The sequence below is a fragment of the Pipistrellus hanaki genome, assembly GCF_964339955.1.
Source record: "Pipistrellus hanaki genome assembly, chromosome: 1".
Taxonomy (NCBI): Eukaryota; Metazoa; Chordata; class Mammalia; order Chiroptera; family Vespertilionidae; genus Pipistrellus; species Pipistrellus hanaki.
The window spans coordinates 2,636,899-2,659,725 of NC_140503.1; the positions used below are offsets into that span (position 1 = coordinate 2,636,899).

The window sequence follows — 22,827 nt, forward strand, 5'->3', positions numbered from 1 at the left end:
CTTCACCGGAGGCCCTCCCAGACGGCCACTGTCTGAGGGAGCCGCTCCTTGTCTCCACTTTGCAGGAGGCCAGGAAGTGAGGCTGGAGAGGGCTGGTGTCTTGGTCGCGGCCACGCAGCTGGCCAAGCAGAGCCGGGACAGGCAGGCTTCTGGCCTCTGGCCCAGCCCTCTGTGCCGGGCGCGGTCACCTGCTCACTCTTCCCGCGGGAACCTGGCTGCGCGTAGGGGTCGGGCACACAAGGAGTCAGTGGCTCAGCCCAGCACCAGGAACACGGGGGCAGCAAGGTCCCGGCCCGGGCTGTCCTCCCCGGTCGACCTGCCTCCGGGTTTCCAGACATTGCCAGTGTCTTCGCGGTCAGAAGTGCCCATGTGGAGGCCTCCTCCCCCCTGGTTAGCCATGTCTCTTACTTCAGGCTGGGTTTGTGTCACGTGAGTCCCCACTGAGAGTGCCCCTGGGGCCAGCGTGCTCAGTAGCCCTGTGAGTTGGGGCGTGTGTTCTTGGGTGGGACCTTGTCTAGGGTGCCCGGGGCCGGCGGTGGCAGGTTGAGTCGAGGCCTTGGGGAGATGCAGTGAACTCCTCTCCTGCCCCTGGGAGCTTGGGCACCCCTTCTTCACCGGGAACTTAATGGCAGTCACCTCTACAAGGCTATGGCAGCCGCCTCTGAGTGTCAGGGCTGTTCCCACTGCGCAGTCACATGGCCACAGCCCCTCGAAGCCGTTCCCAGCTGGCCCGCGGCCAGTGCCCGGTCCCACCCCGACATTGTCTGCAGTGGGCTCGCCTGCCCATGGGCAGGACCCAGCCCAGCCCTGGGCCCAGGTGACAGGGCTCAGATGCTGCTTCTGCCGTGACACAGGGTGGCTGGGCAGGAGGTGGTGCGAGGGAGTCTCTGTTAGCCTCGGACAAGCCTGGATCTGAACGGCCCGTCCTTCCCCTGCTGTGGGCCCACATGCTCCTCTCTCTGAGCTCCCCTTTCACGTGAGATCGCCGGGGGAAGGGAGCAAAATCAGCCTCGTCATCAGAGCTCCCAGCCAGAAGAGAAGGCCATCAGCTCTGTGGGGGCAGAGGGTCGTGGGTTTTGCAAAGTAAAACCTTTAGGATCCATGAGGGGCCAGCCGATATCAAGGTGGCCGTGAACCCAGATAAGAGAGGGGAAGAGGTGGGAGAGGAGGGTTATCGGAAGAGTTAATGAATACCCTCAGCCTCCCAGAGATCAAGGCCGGCTTGGTGGGTTAGGAGGTCGGGGCCAGGAGCAGAGGGGAGACCACGGGCCACGCTCTGGAAAGTGGGAAAAGCTCATCAGGCACCTGAGATGGACAGGGCGTGGAATTGAAGGGAAGCTCAAGGCCTCCGCCTCTGACTGAGATTTAAAGGAACCGGGTAAGAATGGGGACAGGTAGAGAAGCTGGTCTAAGCACAAACAGCAAGTGCTGGTGAGGGTGTGGGGCAAAGGGAGCCCTAGTTCCCTGCCGCTGGGGGTGCAGACTGGTGCGGCCACTGTGGGAAACAGTATGGAACTTCCGTTTGACCCGGCGATCCCACTTCTGGGAATATATCCTAGAACCCCCACAGCTGCATCCATAAAGAACGCATGCACCCCTGTGTGCACAGCAGCACAGTTTTCAATAGCTGACATCTGGAAGCAGCCCCAGGGCCCATCAGCACAGGAGTGGATAAGCAAGCTGTGGACTCTACACCATGAAATGCTATTAAAAAAAATGGAAAAAGAATCTGGGCAGAGACTGGGGAGTGGGAGGGGCCTTCCAAGGGGACGGCTCCCTGCCTTTGCAGGTGGCAGAATCCCGGTGATGCCACCGAGGCCACAGGGAGGGGTCGAAGAGAGAAGAGGCAGCGAGCAGCTGTGCCTGCAGCACTGGTGTCTGAGAGGGCCCGCTTCGGGCGTCTGAGGGGAGCGAGCCCACACTGCCAAGCAGGACAGAGGGCTCGCTGACGGGCCTCCCAGCCTGACCCAGCAATGGCAGCCCGGCCTACTGCACCTCAGTGTCCTCCTCTGTCAAGTGGAGGTGGCACCCAGCCAGCTCACCCCAGCCCAGCTCGGGGAAGGCTGTGGGAGGGTTACACTCTCAGCACGCAGAACTCACCTGCTCTCCAGAGAGCCTCGCCAGGCTGGACTCATCTCTCAGGCTGCCCGTCTCTCACGGTTCCACCTACTTATAGGGCATCTCGCGGGGAGGAGAAGTTCCATGGCCCAGTAACCGCCCCCCCATCACTCCCCCCCTATTTACCCCCTGTCGTGCAGGAAATGAGCCTGGGAGCCTTGAGCACTCAGCCAGGAGGGCCTGATACAATCAGCTCCTCCTGTGCCTCCCTGAAGCAGCCTAGTCTAGTGGAGCCAGCATGTGCCAGGCCACCTGAGGGTGGGGTGATGGGCCCGGGCCCAGTAAGACCACAGGGCCTCTTGCGTTGATGCCCACCTCACAGATGTGTGGAGAGGAGTAAAGGACGAAGACATACTCAGAGCCTGGGACTGGGCCTGAGACAGGGTTGACCTCCAACAGATGTCAGCGTCCTGAAGTCACTGGGCTTAGGCTGCCAAGGTGCCAGCCCCAGGAAAGCTCACCTTGGACCTGGAATCGGCCTCCAAGGAGCATTTGTCCAGGTGGGAGGGCCATGGCAGGCACCGCCAGGAGCCAAGACTCAGAGTGACCCTGGGGAAGAGTGACCCTGGCCACCCTGAAAATATCAAGGCCTCAAGGGACCTTAATGCCCCTGTTTTGTTAACGAGAAAACCAAGGCTCCCAGCGGAGGGCCCTCGCTAGCGTGCCTGTGAGAGGCTGTGGAAGATCCCAGGCCGTCTGGCTCCTGCTCCTGGTCCATGGTAACCAACTGTTGCAGTCTGCAAGTTACTCCTCTTAGTTTTGTCAGTGAATGGGGCAGGGAAGCGGGAAGCTAGCCCAGAATCATTACCTTGGGAATCTACAGTCTTGAGAAACGTGTCATATTTGGCAAGAACCAGCACTACAGAACACTCTGCAGAATAGTCCACAGAAGAAACGTTAGCTGTTTTTTTTGTTTTGTTTGTTTTTGTACCTGACCCTCTTTTATTTTTTTATTTTTTTTCTATTTTTTTATTTATTAAATTATTATCTGTGTACATATTTTAACATTGCCCCCCCCCATACATACCCTCCCTGCCCAGAGTTTTGTGTCCCTTGGTTGTACTTATATGCATGTATACAAGTCCTTCGGTTGATCTCTTATCTCCCCCAGATCTCCCTACTCTCCCCGCTGTAATTTTACAGTCTGCTTGTTGCTTTACTGTCTTTATATCTATCTTTTGGTTTGTCAGTTTATAATGTTTTTTAATATCCATAAATGAGTGAGGCCATGTGGTATTTCTCTTTCATTGACTGGCTTATTTCATTCAGCATGATGTTCTCTAGTTCTATCCAGTTTGCTGCAAATGATTAGAATTCCTTCTTTTTTATGGCAGCATAGTATTCCATTGTGTAGATGTACCATGGTTTTTGGATCCAATCATCTGATGACGGGCACCTAGGCTGTTTCCAGATTCTGGCTATTGTAGATTGTGCTGCTATGAACATAGGGGTGCATATATCCTTTCTGATTGGTGTTTCTAGTTTCTTGGGATATATTCCTAGAAGTGGGATTACTGGGTCAAATGGGAGTTCCATTTTCAGTTTTTTGAGGAAACTCCACACTGTTCTCCACAGTGGTTGTACCAGTCTGCATTCCCACCAGCAGTGCACGAGGGTTCCTTTTTCTCCACAACCTCGCCAACACTTGTCGTTTGTTGATTTGTTGATGTTGGCCATTCTGACAGGTGTGAGATGGTACCGCATTGTTGTTTTGATTTGCATCTCTCGGATAATTAGTGACTTTGAGCATGTTTTCATGTGCCTTTTGGCCTTCCTTCTGTCTTCTTTTGAAAATATTCTATTTAGGTCCATTGCCCATTTTTTAATTGGATCATTCATCTTCCTTTTATTTAGTTGTATAAGCTGTTTGTAGATGTTGGAGATTAAACCTTTATCAGTGGTAACATTTGCAAATATGTTCTCCCACACAGTGGGCTTTCTTGTTGTTTTGTTGATGGTTTCTTTTGCTGTAAAAAAGCTTTTTATTTTGATGTAGTCCCATTTGTTTATTTTCTCTTTAGTTTCCATTGCCCTAGGGGCAGTATCAGTGAAGAAGTTCTTTAGGCATATGTCTGAGATTTTGTTGCCTGTGGATGCTTCTAGTATTTTTATGGTTTCCCATCTGATGTTTAAGTCCTGTATCCATTTTGAGTTTATTTTTGTGTATGGTGTAAGTTGGTGATCTAGTTTCATTCTTTTGCATGTATCTGTCCAATTTTCCCAACACCATTTATTGAAGAGACTGTCTTGACTCCATTGTATATTTGTGCCTCCTTTGTCAAATATTAATTGAGCATAGTGATTTGGGTTGATATCTGGGTTCTCGATTCGATTCCATTGATCTATATGTCTGTTTTTGTGCCAGTACCAGGCTGTTTTGAGAGCAGTGGCTTTGTAATACAGTTTGAAGTCTGGTATTGAGATCCCTCCTACTTTACTCTTCTTTCTCAGGATTGCTGTGGCTATTCGGGGACTTTTATTGTTACAAATGAACTTTTGGAGAGTTCTTTCTAGGTCAGTGAAATATGCCGTTGGTATTTTAGCCATGCTATGATCATTACTCTGAATTCTTGCTCTGGTAGGCTGCTTACCTCTGACTCGTTTACTTCCTTTTCTGGTGATGCCTGCTTTTCTTTCATGTGCGGACTATGTTTTTGTCTCCCCATCTTTTCAGGAAGTCTGGTTATGTGGTATTCCTTCTCCTGCGTTGATTTTTGAGGTACAAAATACAACACTACCAGGTACAACACAAGAGGCACTTAACAGGAATGTATTTACAATATTAATAACCTCTAATAAAGGTGACCACTAGAGAAAGGCAACTTAGGGGATAGTTGAGAAGGAATAGAGGTAAAAATAAAATAAAGAAAAAATTTTTTTAAAAAAATTAAAATTAAAATTAAAAAAAAAATTAAGTAAATTAAAAAAAAAGAGAGAGGGATAAAGAGATAGAAAAAGAAGAGGAAAAAAATAATGACAAAATGAAGTTGGAAAACAGGGAAAAAAAGAAGATGGAGAGAGAGAGAGAGAGAGAGAGAGAGAGAGAGAGAGAGAGAGAAAGAGAAGAAGCAAACTAAAAGAGAAATGTGAAACAAACTATATATATGTGGAGAAAATTGCCAAAGAACAACCTCTGGACCCCGCCAATGCCAGTAACAATATTTGGAGATTAATACAAACTACTATATCCACTATTATTAAGTAAGGCTATGATATACAGAAGTAAAAAAAAAACAAAAACAAAAACAGAGGTTTTTAAAAAAAATACAAAGCAACAATAACAATACAGGAATAAGCATAACAATTTCACTAAAAAGCATAAAAATTCACAATAATCAACCTTCACACAAACAATGCGACAAGGATAGAGGGGAGAACAGATTTTTTTTTTTTTAACTAGTTAATATAGTGCAGAGATTGGTATTTATACACTTGGATCAGGGGTTGAACTTAGGTCTATAAGTATAGTGAGAGCTTTAGCAGGGGGTATACAGAGAGAATAGAGGAAAAACTAAAGCCAGAATGGGATAGGATAAACTGTAGACTAAAGGGTAAAGTTTAGTAAGAGAGTGATAGTGTAAAAGTTGAGTTGAGATAGGGTTGAATGATGCTATAGTAGAGATTAAAATAGAATGAAGGTTACTCCTAATGTAAAATAAAGAAAAAATAAAATGGTACTAGAGAGAGAGAGAAAAAAAATAAATAAAATTTTTTTAAAAAAATTGCAAAATAGCAGTAGTAATAGTGATGATAGAGATTGGAAAATGTAATAATTGAAAAGGTAAAATCAAGTAAGGAAAAAAAAAAGAAAAAAAATTGTTTCTTAAGTAAAAGATATGAAAAATGAAAATTAAATAAAAGATGTAAAAAATGAAAATAAAATAAAGAATAGCAAAATTAGCATAAAAATGACCAGTAGTAGTCCCTTACTTCCTCAGTTAATGTATTTGGCACTTCTGATTCTCGGACCAGACAGTCTTGAAGTTCCCAGCTTTCCACTGCACCTCAGTTTTGTAAGGTAATCCTTAATTTTAAGTAGGCTATATCTTAGTTATTTGTGCCCATTTATTTTTGATTAATTAAAAGACAAAAGAAAAGAAAAGAAAAAAAAAAAAAAGAAAAAAAAAAAAAAGAAGGGCAGTTTGTAATTCAGCTCTTAGGTGTCAGTGTTTCTGGTTTGACCTCCCAGTCTTTTTGGTTGCTCTGGCCTTCTTTCTCTATGGCTCTAGCTGGCAGGGTGCTAGCTGGCTCCCAGACTATCTCTTCTGGCTCCGATCCCTTGTTTCCAGGAAGGGAATTTCTCCCTGCAAATTCCCCGGATATGCCCAACTAGGCCGACCTTCCCTAGTATTCCGAAGCTAGGGGGTGAAGCGGATCAGGCGCCGAGGTGTCCAGATGTTCCGCCCTTGGCGGGACAGCCGCGATTCTTAACACTCTGTCCCCTGTCCCCTGGCGTTTTTTTTTTTTTTAAATAAAATAAAAAATTCCCGCTTCTGGGGAAGCTTATGCCAAACCCAGCACTAGATGTCGCTGCAGCCTTCTTAGGGCTCAGCTTTGCGGGCGCTCCATGGAGGCGGGGCCGGAACTCTCTGGCTACCAAAGCTGGCCCTGCCGCAGGACCGCGATCTCTCAGGCTTTCCCCGCAAACTCTGACCTTTCCGTGGGTGACCGAAGAACTCCTTTGAATGCACGCGCCTGCGCCAACTCGGGCGTCTCAGCTACTGGATGGACCTCTCCGCTGTGGGCTTTCCCGGCCTCAGAGAAGCCACTCCTTTCTCGCAGCCCCGCCGCCGCTGCCGCTGCCGCTGCCGCGGGCCGCTGCTGCCGCTGCCGCTGCCGGCCGCAGCCTTGCCGTTGGTATTTTAATGGGGAGTGCATTGAACCTATAGATTGCTTTAGGAAGTATGGACATTTTGATGATGTTGATTCTACCAATCCATGAACATGGTATGTTCTTCCATCTGTTTACATCTTCCTCTATCTCTTTTTTCAGTGTCGTGTAGTTTTCCGCATATAGTTCCTTTACTTCCTTAGTTAAGTTTATTCCTAGGTATCTTAATTTTTTTGGTGCGATGGTAAATGGAATTGCTTTTTTAGTCTCTGTTTCTATAAATTCGCTGTTGGTGTATAGAAATGCCATAGATTTCTTGGCGTTAATTTTGTATTTTGCTACATTGCCAAATTCATTTATTAAGCCAATTAGTTTTTTAATGGAGTCTTTTGGGTTTTTTATATACAATATCATGTCGTCTGCAAATAAGGATAACTTTACTTCTTCTTTTCCAATTTGGATGCCTTTTATTTCCTCCTCTTGTCTAATTGCAATGGCTAGTACTTCCAGTACTATGTCAAAGAGGAGTGGCGATAGTGGGCATCCCTGTCTTGTTCCTGTTCTTAGAGGGAATGGTTTTAGTTTTTGCCCACTGAGTATGATGTTGGCTGTGGGTTTATCATATATAGCTTTTATTGAGGTATGATCCTTGTACTCCCACCTTGTTGAGAGTTTTTATCAGGAAAGGGTGTTGGATTTTATCAAATGCTTTTTCTGCATCAATTGATATGACTATATGATTTTTATCTTTCAACTTGTTTATGTGATGTATCACGTTTATTGATTTGCGGATATTGTACCAACCTTGCATTCCTGGAATAAATCCTACTTGGTCATGGTGTATGATCTTTGTGATGCTCTGCTGGAGCCGATTTGCTAGAATTTTGTTGAGGATTTTGGCATCTATGTTCATGAGGGATATTGGCCTGTAGTTCTCTTTCATTGAGTTGTCTTTATCTGGTTTTGGTATTAGGGTGATGCTGGCTTCATAGAAGGAGTTTGGAAGTGTTCCTTCCTCTTGAATTTTTTGGAATAGTCTGAGGAGGATAGGTTTTAGTTCTTCCTTGAATGTTTGGTAAAACTCTCCTGTGAAGCCATCTGGCTCTGGGCTTTTGTTTGCTGGAAGTTTTTTGATGACTATTTTAATTTCATCCCAATTCACTGCTCTATTGAGATTTTTAGATTCTTCCTGATTGAGTTTTGGAAGTTTGTATTTTTCTAGGAATATGTCCATTTCCTCCAGGTTGTTCAGTTTGTTGGAATAGAGTTGTTCGTAGTATTTTGTAACAATCCTTTGTATTTTGGCGGGGTCTGTTGTTATTTCACCTCTTTCGTTTCTGATTTTGTTTATTTGGGTCCTCTCTCTTTGTTTCTTGGTTAGCATGGCTAGATGTTCATCTATCTTGTTTATTCTTTCAAAGAACCAGCTCTTGGTTTTGTTGATCTTATGTATTGTTTCTTTGGTCTCTATGTTGTTTATCTCCGCTCTGATTTTTGTTATTTCCTTCCTTCTGCTTACACTGGGCTTTTCTTGTTGCTCTTTTTCTAACTCTTTGAGTTGTAGAGTTAGATCATTTGTTACCATTTTTTCTAGTTTTTTTGCAATAGGCTTGTAGGGATATGAACTTCCCTCTCAAAACTGCTTTTACTGTGTCCCATAGATTTTGGATAGTTGTGTTTTCATTGTCATTTGTTTCCAGGATGTTTTTAATTTCTTCCTTGATTTCTTTGGTAACCCAGTCCTTGTTCAATAGCATGCTGTTTAGTCTCCATGTGTTTGATTTCTTTGGATTTTTTTCATTGTAGTTAATTTCCAGTTTTATGCCACTATGATCTGAGAAGATGCTTGATATGATTTCTGTCTTCTTGAATTTGAAGAGACTTTGCCTATGTCCCAAAATGTGGTCTATCTTTGAGAATGTCCTATGTGCGCTTGAGAAGAATGTATATTCTGTGGCTTTGGGGTGGAATGTTCTGAAGATGCCGATTAATTCCATCTGGTCTAGCGAGTCATTTAGGATTGATATTTCTTTGCTGATTTTTTGTTTAGATGATTTGTCAAAGGGTGACAGTGGGGTGTTAAAATCTCCTACTATGATTGTATTGCTATTAATCTCTCCCTTAATGTCCGCCAGCAGTTTTTTTATTTTATTTTTATTTTTATTATTTTTATTTTTTTAATAAGTTTTTATTTTTCATATTATTACAAATGTTCCTTTTTTCCCTCCCACCATTGCTCTCCTCCACCAGGTTCCCACCCCACCCTCTGCCCTTTTCCCTCTCCCCATTGTCCTTATCCATAGGTGCACAGTTTATGTTCAGTCTCTTCCCACGCCCCCCTCTCCCCTTTTCCCCAAGAATCGTCAGTTCACTCCCCTTCCATACCTCTGATTCTATTATATTCAACAATTAATATTGTTCATCAGATTTTTTTAATTTCCTTGGTTTTTAGATTCACTTGTTGATAATTACGTATTTGTTGTTCATAATTTTTATCTTTGTTTACTTTCTCTTCTGAAAGAACCCCCTTCAGCAATTCATATAATTCTGGTTTGGTGGTGATGAACTACTTTAGCTTTTTTTTATTGGTGAAGCTCTTTATCTGGCCTTCCATTCTGAGTGATAGCTTTGCTGGGTAGATTATTTTTGGCTGTAGGTTCTTGCTATTCATCACCTGGAATATTTCTTGCCATTCCCTTCTGGCCTGCATGGTTTCTGTTGAGAAGTCAGCTGACAATCGTATAGGTGCTCCTTTATAAGTTACTACCTTCTTTGCTCTTGCTTCTTTTAATATTCTCTCTTTGTCTTTTGCTCTTGGAATTTTAATAATGATGTGTCTCGGTGTGGTCCTCTTTGGATTCCTTTTGTTTGGAGTTCTGTGCGCTTCCTGGACTTGTAAGTCTATTTCTTTCACCAGGTGGGGGAAGTTTTCTGTCACTATTTCTTTCAATATGTTTTCGATATCTTGCTCTCTCTCATCTTCTGGGACCCCCATAATTCTGATGTTGGTTCGCTTGAAGTTGTCCCAGAGGTTTCTTACATTATCTTCAATTTTCTGGATTCTCTTGCCTTCTAGCTTCTGTGGAGGAGTGTCTTCTGGCTCTTTATGTTCCAAATCTTTGACTTGATTCTTGCGATCTTCCCTTCTGTTTTTAGGACTCTGTAAAATATTTTTTATTTCAGACAATGTATTCTTTATTTCTTGTTGATCCCTTATCATTTCTTGTTGACTCCTTATTAATTCTAGTTGATCTCTTTTCATATCCTCATAGGCCTTATCCATCTTTTCTAGGAAATTCTTGAAAAACCTTATAAGCGTAGATTTGAACTCTATATCCAGAAGCTTTTTGTCCTCCATTTCTTTTGTTTGTGATCTATTTTGTTGTCGCATTTCGCAGTTACAGATGGGACGGGGTTTCAGGGTGGAGCCTGCAGCTTTGGCTTCCGTCAACCCCGCCCTCTGCGGGTCCTTCAGTGCTCGCTGCCGGCGCCTCTTGGGCTTTTCCAGCTCCTCCGCGCCTCCTTCTGGTTTTCTCCTTGCTTCTCGCTGTAGAATTTCCAGTCAGTCAACCTTCCTGTAGTTCTGGGCAATGTCCGTTTTATATTTTAGTTGTATTTTATTGAAACTGTTGTGTGCGGCTGCGGCTAGGCGTTCACCTGGGCGCAGCCATCTTGGATCCCCCGCCAGCAGTTTTTTTATATATTGGGGTGCTCTTGTATTGGGTGCATATATGTTTACCAGGGTTATTTCTTCTTGTTGGATTGCTCCCTTTAGTATTATGAAGTGGCCTTCATTATCTCTTGTTATGTCCTTCACTCTAAGATCTAATTTGTCAGATATAAGTATTGCTACCCCAGCTTTTTTTTCATTTCCATTCGCCTGGAAAACCTTTTCCATCCCTTCACCCTCAGTCTGTGTGCATCTTTTTTTCTGAGGTGGGAGACAACAGATATATGGGTCTTGTTTTCTTATCCAATCTGACACGCTATGTCTTTTGATTGGAGCATTTAGTCCATTTACATTTAAAGTTATTATTGATGGATACTTATTTGACGCCATTTTTATTCTATACCCCTGTGTTCCTTCTTTGCTTTCTATTTCTTTAATTTTACAGTAGACCCTTTAGCATTTCTTGCATTGCTGGTTTGGTGGAGATAAATTCCCTTAGTCTGTTTTTGTCTGTGAAGCTCCTGATTTCACCATCACTTTTGATTGATAGCCTTGCTGGGTACAGTATTCTTGGATTCAGACCCTTCCTTTGCATGACTTTGTATATTTCATCCCATTCCCTTCTGGCATGATAAGTTTCTGTGGAGAAATCAGTTGCTAGTCTGATGGGGGTTCCTTTATATGTAACTTTCTGTCTCTCTCTGGCTGCTTTTAAAATTCATTTTTTGGCATTGGTGTTTGCCAGCTTAATTATAATGTGCCTAGGGGTCGGTTTTCTGGGGTTCATTTTGCTTGGGACTCTGCGAGCATCTTGGATTTGTGTGGGTTTTTTCTTCTCTATCTCAGGAAAGTTTTCTGTCATTATTTCTTGAAATACGTTTTCCATGTCTTCCTCAATTCCCTTTCCTTCTGGAACCCCTATTATTCTAATATTGTTTTGGTTTGTATTGTCCCAAAGTTCTCTTAGACTTTCCTCCTTTTTTTAAATTTTTTTTCCCAGAAGCTGTTCTAATTGGGTATTTTTTTCCATCTTGTCTTCTAGCTCACTGATGCGGTCCTCTGCTTCTTCTAATCTACCCTTGATGCTTTCTATTGAGTTCTTTACAGTAGCAATGTCATTTTTCATTTCTTCTTGGATTTTCTTCATTTCCTCTTGGTTCTTACTCATATTGTCAAATTTGTCTTCCATTCTTTTTAGCCATCTTATGATCATTACTCTGAATACTTGCTCTGGTAGGTTGCTTGCCTCTATCTCGTTTACTTCCTTTTCTGGTGAAGCCTGCTTTTCTTTCATATGCGGGCTGTTTTTTGGTCTCCCCATGATCTAGGATGTCTAGTTGTGTAGTTCTCTCTCTCCTTTTCGCCGAGCAGTGGGGCACTCCCTTGAGGCCAGGTGTTCGCACCGCCTGGGATCCGCGTTCTGGGGGTCACAGATGCTTGGTGGTCGCTGTGGCTGTGGATATTCAGGCCTCTGACACGATCCTATCTTCCTCTCAAGATGGCGAGGTTTCCCCATCCAAGCTGGTAGGTAGCTCCGGGCAGGGACGTAGCCCGCGTGGGTGCTTCCCTGGAGCCCAGCCTAGACGAGTCCCCGCCCTTCCGGTCGGGTGGTGCAGACGCTGACAGCTCGGACCTGGGCCAGGAATGGCCACGCCCAGCGCTGCTTGGGGGGCCAGTCCGTTAGCTGGTTTTTAAGTTGATAATTTTGCATGGCCTGCGAAGGATGTTATGAAAATCCAAATATCCCTTGACAGAGAAAGGGTTCCCACCCCTGGTAAATGTACCAAGCTTGTTTATCCACTCATCTACTGATGAGCATGTGAGCTACTTCAAAGAAACAAAGAAAGGGACCCCTAGAGAACAATGTGGTGATTGCTGGAGGGTGAGGGGTGGGCAGGAGGCAGAGGGTGAAAGGGGATCAGTGGGGCAGGAAGAGAGTTGATTTTGTGTGGTGAGTGCGTGATGCAGGAGGCATGCAGATGATGTGTTACAGAGTGCACTTGAAACCTGTATGGTCTTATTAACCATGCCACCCCAACACATTCAATGCAAATAAGGTGAAGACAGACTTCTGCTCTTGTGGCTGTGTTCCCTGTGGAAGCCCCGCTGTGACATTGAAGAGCATCCTCACAGCCCCATCTTCCCCTGCGCGGCGTGCCCTCTGTGCCCAGATCGCTGCACAGTGACAAGTGGCACAGGCAGTACTGCCTTGGGGCGGCTTGGGCTTCAGAGAGCACACGGCCCTGCTCATTATCTGTTGCCTCCGCCTGTGTTCAGGCCCTCCCTTGCGTCTGCCCTGTGGTTACCCGCTCCCGGGTGACTCTCAGGGCACCCCCAGATTTCCTGGCACGTCTCACCACAACTCCTGGGCCATTTCCTCCTGGTGAGCTTATCACCCCTTTTCTGGAACTTTCTAATATTTTTCCTCCCTGAGGGTTGCCTTCTGCCTTCCCTGGTCCTTGTCATCTAAGCCCTAATTGAAGGCTTGCTTCTTAGATGATTTATATAAATACTAGAGGCCCAGTGCTCAAATTTGGGCGTGGGTGGAGTTCCTAGGCCCGGCCAATGATCGGGGCCATCTAGCCCCGTCCCTATCAGGGCCATAGGGGCCAGCCGGGCAGGGGGAGGACCGTGGGAGGTTGGCCAGCTGCAGGAGGTTGACTGTGGGAGCACACTGACCACCAGGGGGCAGCTCCTGCATTGAGTGTCTGCCCCCTGGTAGTCAGTGCAGGTCAGAGCGACCAGTCGTTTGGTTGACTGGTCATAACGGTAGCTTAGGCTTTTATATATATAAATATACATATTTATTTAAATTGATTTCAGAGAGGAAGGGAGAGGGAGAGAGAGAAAAAACCACAACAGTGATGAGAGAGAATCAGTGACTCATGCATGCCCCAAACTGGGGATCAAGCCTAGACCCTGTATGCCCTGTCCAGGAATTGCACCCTGACCTCCTGGCTCACAGGTCAGTGTTCAGCCACACCTGCTGGGCTGTTTGCATTTTCTTTCTGAAGAGGCCTTGCGGAGAGGATCAGGGGGGCTCTCAGGTGGGAATCAATATGTAATCTTTAGTTTCCATTTCTGAGGCAGTGCACATGTGTGAGAACCTTTAACCCCTTGAACTGGGTCTCCATTTTAGTCTTTCCAAGGTGTACCCCGACCCTCAAAATTAGCCCTTTGAGGACACAGGCTAGGAAGCGTCATCCCCAGTGACAGGAGGGAGATGGTGCCCACCCGTCAGGGCAGAGCTCCCACTGAAACTCAGCAGCGTGCTAACTAGCTGTGCCTTGGCCTGCAAAGCGATAGCGGCGTGACTGTCACCGCCAGGCAGTCCCTGCGGCATCTCAGAGGTCGCTGTGAGTTTTCTTCATTTCACAGGTGAGCTGGGGCCCCACTCAATGGGAGAGTGACCAGCAGCAGCCCAGGCCTCAGCACCGGTGACTCCAGCTGGTGATGGCAAGAGAGGCAGGCTCCAGTGGGCTGGAGGCTGGAATTGTTCAGCGGTCTGAGACGGTCTGGGGAATGTAGGGGTGGCCCGGCTGAAGTGAGGCGCCTGCCTTCTAGGCCTGGGTCTTCTGTTGGCTGGAACCCCAGCTCCCCACTTGCCATTGGAGGTAACGGTTCCCAGGCTGTGTCCTTTGAGGACTGAGTTTGAGGGTCGTGGATACACTGGAAACACGAAAGAACAGGCAAAGCTGATGCCGAACCGGTTTGGCTCAGTGGTAGAGCGACAGTCTGTGTGTGGACTGAAAGGTCCCAAGTTCGATTCCTGTCAAGGGAATATACATTTTTACGGGCACATCCCCGATTGGGGGCTTGCAAAAGGCAGTTGGTCGATGTTTGTTTCTCATAGACGTTTCTAGCACTCCATTTCTCTCCCTTCCTTCTCTCTGTAAAATATCAATAAAATATGTTTTTTTAAAAAGCAAAGAAAAGGCAAAGCAGAGGCTGATGGCCGTCCTGCCTGACCGTGACCTGCTCTCCTAGGACAAGGCTGCCCGATGCTTGCTTTGCCCACCCCATGCATGGGTCCTGTTGGTTCCCATCTGAGCCAGTGAATTCTCTGGGAGCTGTAAGCTCCTTGGATTGGCTCTCTGCAGCCAGAGTCCAGACTGCGTAGTGACAGGCCCCCCTTTGAGGTGAAATGATGGTTCTCCAGGGAGTGCCCCAGCGCATCCAGCCTTCTTGGCCGTGCCCTGGACTCTCCAGGGTTCCAACTGCCCCTTTACTGCCACGGATGCCAGTACTGGCCGGTGGGGAGTGCGGGTTGCTTGCTGAGGGCTGTGTGCTCAGTACCCTTGGGGGAGGGGCTATAGTGGTCAGCTGCTTTCCTGTGAGGGGCTGTGTAAGTGGTGATTTCTGTGCAGAGGTGTGTTCTGGGCCCCAGCCTTCCTCATACTTCAGGATTGCGGGGGATTCAGCTCTGCTAAGCCCATGGGGCTGTCTGGGATGGGATGTGGGTGATGTGGTTAGGTGTGAGGGACCGGGGAGGCCCCTGAAACCAGCTCTACCACTCACTAACTCCCCAATCTTGAGCAAGCCCACTAGCCAAACTGAGCCGCAGTGTTCTCATCTGCAGAATGGATATGCAAGAGCAAAGCAGCTCTGTTCACAGCATCACAGTTCTAGTCTGAGGATTCATTAAGAAAATGCCTGCGCAGCCCCTCCCCGGGAGCCTGGCATATAGGAAGAGCTTGTCATGCCACAAATAAATTCTTGGCACTGGTGCCCTGCTCTGTTGCCCTTTGAAGGCTGTTTTAGGTATCTGATGTGAACCTCACAGGAGGGACAGGTAGGGTTCATAGTCACAGTAGAGGCCCGGTGCATGATATTCGTGCAAGAGTAGGCCTTTGCAGCCCAGGCTTCCTCCAGATGGTTGTCCTGCTATTGGGTCCAATTAGCATATTAGTTCTTTATTATATAGGATGGGGATTTACTGTGGCTCAGAGAGGTTTGGCGACTTCTCTAGTCATAGCCCTGGAAAGTGGCAGAGTCTGAACTTGACCCAGGTCCTCAGATCCTCAGGGCTGGCATCATTGTAGGTGTCTGAGAGTGTTCGTATCGTTACTGGAATTAGAGGAAGTTGTAAGTCTCCAGGCGGGGAAGACTGGAGAGGATAGGAGGCTTATTTGGGAAACAGGTGACTCTCCATCCATTACGTTAATAAAGTGACACTGCACGTATGTGGCCATTTTGACTTAAACAGTGTACATTTCTGTGACACATCCTTGTCCTGTAGGTGGACATTCATCCCTAGTGTGTGGCTCAGACTGTGGTTCTGAGGTTTGTGTGGGAGGGGGTGGTCCTTCTACCTCTGTCCCTGATCCCAGGCCACGCCCATTCCCAGGAGCTCAGGGAGCTGACTGCTCCAGGCTTAGGGACTGCCCGGCTTTCTGACCGCTTGCAGGGTGTGTGTGTGTGTGTGTGTGTGTGTGTGTGTGTGTGTGTGTATGAATGTGTATGTGTGCATGCATGTGTAAGTGTGTGTATGTGTGTGTATGTGTGTGTGCGCGTTTAAGTGTGTGTGTATGTGTTTGTGCGCGTGTAAGTGTCTGTGTGTATGTGTGTGTGTAAGTGTGTCTGTATCGCTGTGTGTGTGTGTGTGGGGGGGGGGGTTGCTCTCCGGACAGCCTCCTCTGAGGACCACAGGGACGCCACGGGCCAGGAACAAGGCAGGTTGAAATGTGTCCCTTTCAAGAGCTTACCTGCCAGGTAAAGGCAGGCAGTGTGGTGGGGCCGCTGCCTACTGTGCTTCCCTCCATGATGAAGGAATCATTGTGATGACTTTGCAGAGGCTCCCAGGACAGGCTGGCCGCATGGTGAGGGGACGGGACGTGTCTTGGGGGGTAGCTGACCTGCTGAGTTTGAGCAGGTGATGCCAACCCGACCAGAGACCCTCTTCTTCACCTGGGACAAGTGACCACGTCTACAGCGTATCTGAGGGTCCCGGAGAGTAACAAGGCAGAGTGCGTGCTCCCGATCCAGCCCTGTGGAAAGGGCTCCTGGAGAGAGAGACCTGTGTATGGTCGGGGCCCAGCCTGACTCAGGAGACCTGGGAGGAGAGGGGACCTGGCTTCTCCTCTGCCTCTGTGTTGGACACGCAGCAGCTCAGTGCCCCGTGGGAGCTGCCTGCGCTGGGGCACCAGGGAGGCGGCCTGGTGGTGGGCGAGCAGCCCTGTAGGGGGAGGGCCTCCCAGGGGCACAGGGTGGGGTTTGGCAGGAGGACCCGGCGAACTTTTGGTGGAGGGGCCACCGGCTGGACTCTGAGCCATGCAATGCCCCCTGGGCACTTTCCAAGCTCCACTGGCCCCCCGAGCTGTTCTGAGCTGATGGGCAGAGGCGGCAGGCTGTGCTGTCAGCAGCCGCACACCCGGCCCCGCACAGGGCTGGACGGTGTACACGTCTAATAAATACCAGCACAGGGGGCACGTGGCCTACCTTCCTTCCTCCCGACCCCGGTAGAGAGGGGAGACTCAGGGACAGGAGGAGGGATTGGCACGCCACACTCCAGCTTGGGCCAGGCCAGTCACTTTATTGTCACCTTTGGAGGGGCCCTGCCTGGGCGGGAGGCTGAGCTGGAGAACAGCTATTTCTGGGTGGGATTTACTACCTTGCCCACAAAGAGGGGGGCTTTGGTGACTTTATCATAGATGACCATGACGAAGGGCCTGTTGAAGATAATCGTCGGGGGCAATGACTTCGAAGTGGCTACCACAAATGTGGCCCCGGCAGCTTCTGTGCCCTTCTCATCCAGGGTCAGCACAGCCTTATGCAGGGCCTGGCGGGGAGAGAGCAGAGCTGTGGTCTCAGTGACACAGCAAACCCCACCCCGGCCTGGGAGGTCGGCCAGGGAAGGCAGCGGTGCTGGGAGGGGAGGCTTCCCGGGCCTGTTCCCTCCTCCCAGGTCCCCCTGCAGGGGACACCAGCTCCTTCCCCCAACCCCCAACGCGACACCAGCCTCTCCACTTCTCAAGGCCTTTGCCGACTCCACCTGCCCACCCTCCTGCCTCGGGATCAACATTCTCCTCCTCCCTGCAAACAGCCCCACCCCAGGAGGCAGAAGCTGGACTTGGACTCTCTGTCCCTGGGCGTGTCTGATTGTGAGCTCCTTGGGGACCAGGAGGAGAAGGGACCCTTCATAGCGTCCAGCCAACAGCCAGGCACTCAGTGTGCAGCCAGTACTGAGCACAGCTGTGGCTGCGGCCCCTCAGTTCTCCTGAGAAGTGGCATCTTAGCCCAGTCACTCACTAACGTGGCTGTGGCTCACGAGCAGCTCCAATGCCACAGGAAGGGCGGGAGGGGGTTCCTCCCTCACCCCCAGCCTGACTGTGTAAATATGGGTCCATGGAGGCCCAAAGAGAAGACCCTGACCAGAGATGAGATGGGGTCAATGACACCGCCTCAGAGGACGTCCCCAAAGGCCAGGACGCAGAGGCCACCCCCCCTCAGGCGCCTGAGCACGTCCCGGTATTGATGAGCCCAGTGGCCTTCCCCAGGGCTGTTTGCGGGCCTGGGCCCCCTCCCCGGGCTGCAGCCCGCACACATCGTGCCCCGTGGACCCCAGGGACAGGCTCACCTTGGACACCTTCAGGGGCGCCGCCTCGCTGATCCCGGAGAGCTCAGCCCCATCACTGAAGACCTTGGTGATGCCCATTTCGCCCAGGGTGGCTTTCAGATCGTAGGTTCCAGAAATGGACAGTTTGGGCATACTCACCTGGGCAGAACTGTCAAGATGGTTGGAAAAGAAAGGAATTTCACAATATGGAGAGTTTTTCTTTCTGGTCATTTCTCCCTCTTCTCCTGTTTCCTCTGGGGACAGAGCGCGGCCCCAGAAGGTCTGACAGAAGCAAGCTGCCTGGTGTTCGGGCCCTCTCGGACCCAAGCGAGATTCAGCCCCTCCTTGCTCTCTGTGCTCAGGCTCCGGTGAGGGCACCCAGGCCTGGGCTTGCCGGGTGGAGCTTTACTCTGTCTTCCTAACTTTCACTGAGACTGTTGTGTATTTTTATATTCATTTATACATATGTTTGTAATGTATTCTTTTCTATGTTATTGACTTGTCCATTTATTTGCATTCTGATTTATTTCATTGTTTATGTTTGCACTGCACACATTTATGCATATACCTATAGTTTGTAATGTGCATGGTGGACTCTGTGTGAGGATAGGCATCTGTGAGCACAGAGCGATGTGCACTAACTTGGGGCACATGTTCCATGTCACTGTACCCAGCCCGGGGCAACCACAAGCTGCTGGCCTCGGAGCAGGCAGCCTCCAACCCCGCGCCTTCTCTGTTCTGGCCTCTCTGAGCCCTGTCCCTGCACAGCGTGGCCTCTCTGTCCTCACACCACGTGCAGCTGCTGCCTCTCAGGGCGCCTTGGTGCTGCTCTCCCTGCACCCACCGTTGGCACCGCTCTCATGGGGTGCTGCCTGAGCTGAGACTGGCCTCTCTGGAAGCTCAGGGTCATGCAGTTGTTTGATGCACAGGGTGTGCTCCATTCTCACCCCACCCCCCACCCTGCCCTGCCCCAGCCAGGCAGGAGGGGCAAGCCAGCGCTGGCCAGGGATGTTACCTGTAGGATTTCCTTTCCAGGGCCTCGCTGAGGTCCTCCTTGCTGAGCAGCTCCTCCATGTGGCTCAGCATCCCCTCGTCGGGCAGCAGGAAGAAGGCGGTGGCGTTGCCCACGTAGTCCATGAGCAGCTCCCAGCTGGAGAGCTTGCTGCAGTAGTACAGGTTGAACTTGCCCATGTGCTTCATCATGGACACCTTGACCGTGGTGGCCTCGTCCACGTGGAAGTCCTCCTCTTTTGTCAACTCGGTATCGAAGGGCCTCTCCCATTTGCCTGGAGAGAGGGAAGGCGCCGGTCAGCCAGGAGAGGGGAGGGGTAGGTACCCGTGGGAGAACGCAGGCCCTGAGCCTCCTGTGTGCGAGGGCTCTCTGATCCTCAGCTTCCCCTTCCGTCAAATGGAGCTCACAGGGACCTGTACTCTCTGACGGGACTTCAGTGGGGAGAAACACGCTGGAGGAGGGTCCACATTGTCTATATTGCAGAGGCTCAGGGTGCCAGCCTGTCTGGGCAGAGTAAGCATGTGGACTTATATTGCATGCCATTTAACAGTAATGGAGGGTTGCCCTGAAGGGGCTGAATGAAAATGACTGGCATCAGCCACACTTGGCAGCTCCTGGCCTGAGCCTCCCTGCCCTTGACTCGGGTTCTCCTCATTTGGGGAAATCACCTGGTTCTTCCTCTAATGGCCTTTCCGGGCCAACACGTGAGACTCGGAGGCCTTGGCACCCCCATCCTCTGTTCCAAGAGACCACCGCCACCCTGCCTGGTGGGAGTGCACGGGAGTCTCAGGAAGGCCTGATCCGCTTTCTCATTGGATGGAAGGTGGAGACTGAGGCTGGAGAGGGACGAGACCCGCCTGGAGTGCCCCCGCTCAGCTGGGCCCAGGATGTGCTGACTCTGGCCTTGGCGCTCTCCAGGGCATTTTCTGCCCCGGGTCACGGAGTCCACAGAGAGAAGGAAGCAGCCCCTGACCTTGACTCTCACCTCCCTGCCCCAGCCTGTGTCCAGGAACTGTTTCACCAGCCTCACAATGTGCTCTGGAACCCACAGGCTTCTGGAATTTTCTTCTCTCGGAGGGAGGAAGGCGGGCTGGGAGTCAAGTTCAGCTGAGCACCCACATTGTGAGCCTGTAGCCCCTTGTTCTTTGTGACATGCGTACTCCTTACAGAATCCTGACAACACGGGACTATTATGTTCATGTCCAGATTGGAAGCTGGACCCTCAGAGAGGTACAGAGACTCGCTGAGAGCCAGACACTGACGAGTGGTGGAGGCAGGATTTGAACCCCGTGCTTCTGACTCTAAAGCTGCCACTTCTCCCATGACACCTCAGTAGTCCAGGAGACCTTCTGTTTTTAAACTCTGCTAATGTGTGTGTGTGTCTGGCTCTGTGTTGTGTGTGTGTGTGGTGGGGGGATGATGGGGGGGGGGGCACATTGCATATTGTGCCTCCATCCCTGGTGGGGATCTACGATGCACGTGGAACAGGCACAAAGGCTCTGGCAGGTCCTGCAGGGAGGATGATGCTCTGACTCTTCGATCGCTGATCGCATTGGTCGGGGGCGTTTTCTGTGGTTGTGTGGGGAGAACGGCTCCCCTGCCCAGATGCACAGTCACGTGGCACCCTGCACCGCACAGGAAAGCTTAGGAACTGATGTTTGAGAATGGTTTTGGATGTTTCCATGGGAACCAGCTCTGGTTGGTGGTACCACCTTACCTTTAAAGAAGATGTAATTCACCAGAACGAAAACTGTGTCCTCCGCAAGCTCTTGGACCAGATCCACAATTTTCCCCTGGGTTCCCTGCTCTACATAATCGTTGATTTCTTTCATGGCCTCTTCGGGGTTCTGGAAGTTGCCGGTGAAGATTTCAGAGTGGTACATCGTCTTCATGTCCACCAGAAACTTGTACATCAGCGTCACGCTATCCTGGATGAACAAGCCGTTGCCAGCGGTCAGCTGCAGCTGGTTGTCCGGCCGGTTGAGGGTGTGGAGGAGGTTCTCAAAGCCACTGTGCATGTCAGCCTCTGCTATCTCCGCGAGGTTGAAACCAAGGCCCTCCAGGATTTGGGTGCGAGTGGTGCCCTTGGCGCCCAGGGAGAGCATGGCGAAGGCCGTGGCGATGCTCACCGGGGAGAAGAAGATGTTGGTGGCTTCGGACTGATGGGCCACCTGGCGGTACAGGCTGAAGGCGAAGTCGGCCAGGTAAGGCGCGATCTTGTGGCTGGCGGACTCCTCAGCCTGCTTGGCTACATCCGTGTCCTGGGCAGCATCTCCAGCCAGGGCGGCCGGGGCCAGGCAGCACAGGCCTGCCAGCAGGAGGAGGCCCCACGTGACGGAGGACGGCATTGTCCTGAGAGAGAGAAGGGGCATGCCGCCCAGGTCAGGCCCCACAGGGAGCCCCCGGCCCCAGACTCACACCATGCCCAGCAGCCGCAGCTGCTGCAGCTGCTCCTCCTGCAGCCCCGTACAGCAATCACAGGTGCAGGTCTATGGCAATTCTCAGTCTACAGAGGAGGAGACCGAAGTGCCGCAGGCTCAGTCACTTGTCCAAGCTCACAGAGCTTGCACAGAAAGGAGCAGGGCTCAGGGAGTGTGGGTCACGCTCTCCACGGCTACCCTGACATCTGAGTGACCCCGAGGTGCAAGGACCTCAGCTCCTATTTTATCAAAGAAGAAACTGAGGCACAGGACACAGATGCTTGGTACGCACAGTTACCCAGGAAGCAGCCAGCTCTGCCTCAGGGGTGGCCGGATGGGGAACAGCTCCAAGCGTCTGCCGGGGGACTTAGTTATTTCACGGCAGAGAGGCTGCTGCCCAGAGAGGGAAAGATCTTGCCCAGGGACACACAGCGGGAATACACGGAGCTGGAGGAATGCCATATCGCCGGCCTGGCCCAGATCCTCCCTCACGCCGCCCACTCCATCCCTCTCCTTTTTCTCGCAACCACGGCAGCTTGCACATGTGGGCCCTGAGCCTAGTGCGCGCTAGCACCCGGTCCTGTGTGTGCCAGGCCTGGGCTGCTGGGCTGTTTGGAGGAGGAGCACCCGTGAGCCCTTCACCGGAGGCCCTCCCAGACGGCCACTGTCTGAGGGAGCCGCTCCTTGTCTCCACTTTGCAGGAGGCCAGGAAGTGAGGCTGGAGAGGGCTGGTGTCTTGGTCGCGGCCACGCAGCTGGCCAAGCAGAGCCGGGACAGGCAGGCTTCTGGCCTCTGGCCCAGCCCTCTGTGCCGGGCGCGGTCACCTGCTCACTCTTCCCGCGGGAACCTGGCTGCGCGTAGGGGTCGGGCACACAAGGAGTCAGTGGCTCAGCCCAGCACCAGGAACACGGGGGCAGCAAGGTCCCGGCCCGGGCTGTCCTCCCCGGTCGACCTGCCTCCGGGTTTCCAGACATTGCCAGTGTCTTCGCGGTCAGAAGTGCCCATGTGGAGGCCTCCTCCCCCCTGGTTAGCCATGTCTCTTACTTCAGGCTGGGTTTGTGTCACGTGAGTCCCCACTGAGAGTGCCCCTGGGGCCAGCGTGCTCAGTAGCCCTGTGAGTTGGGGCGTGTGTTCTTGGGTGGGACCTTGTCTAGGGTGCCCGGGGCCGGCGGTGGCAGGTTGAGTCGAGGCCTTGGGGAGATGCAGTGAACTCCTCTCCTG

The 22,827-nt window shown here is 50.3% G+C and overlaps 1 protein-coding gene across 1 annotated transcript; it reads right to left on the reverse strand.

Annotated features, from left to right (window-relative positions):
• Positions 1 to 17,130: 17,130 nt before the first annotated feature.
• LOC311614523 (alpha-1-antitrypsin-like) lies at positions 17,131 to 21,538 on the reverse strand. Its single transcript, XM_084869399.1, has 4 exons — positions 20,904 to 21,538; positions 19,190 to 19,460; positions 18,196 to 18,343; positions 17,131 to 17,397 (listed from the first exon to the last, which is right to left on the reverse strand). Exons 1-4 carry the CDS (start codon positions 21,532 to 21,534, stop codon positions 17,206 to 17,208), a joined length of 1,242 nt encoding a protein of 413 aa, XP_084725525.1. The 5' UTR covers positions 21,535 to 21,538; the 3' UTR covers positions 17,131 to 17,205.
• Positions 21,539 to 22,827: the final 1,289 nt, after the last annotated feature.

Excerpts from the sequence above, each read along its gene's own strand:
- LOC311614523 (XM_084869399.1), bottom strand. The coding sequence starts at position 21,534 with ATGCCGTCCTCCGTCACGTGGGGCCTCCTCCTGCTGGCAGGCCTGTGC. Across the intron at positions 19,461-20,903 it reads GAATTACATCTTCTTTAAAG|GCAAATGGGAGAGGCCCTTC; the intron begins GTAAGGTGGTAC and ends CCCTCTCTCCAG. Across the intron at positions 18,344-19,189 it reads CTGGAAAGGAAATCCTACAG|TTCTGCCCAGGTGAGTATGC; the intron begins GTAACATCCCTG and ends CCATCTTGACAG.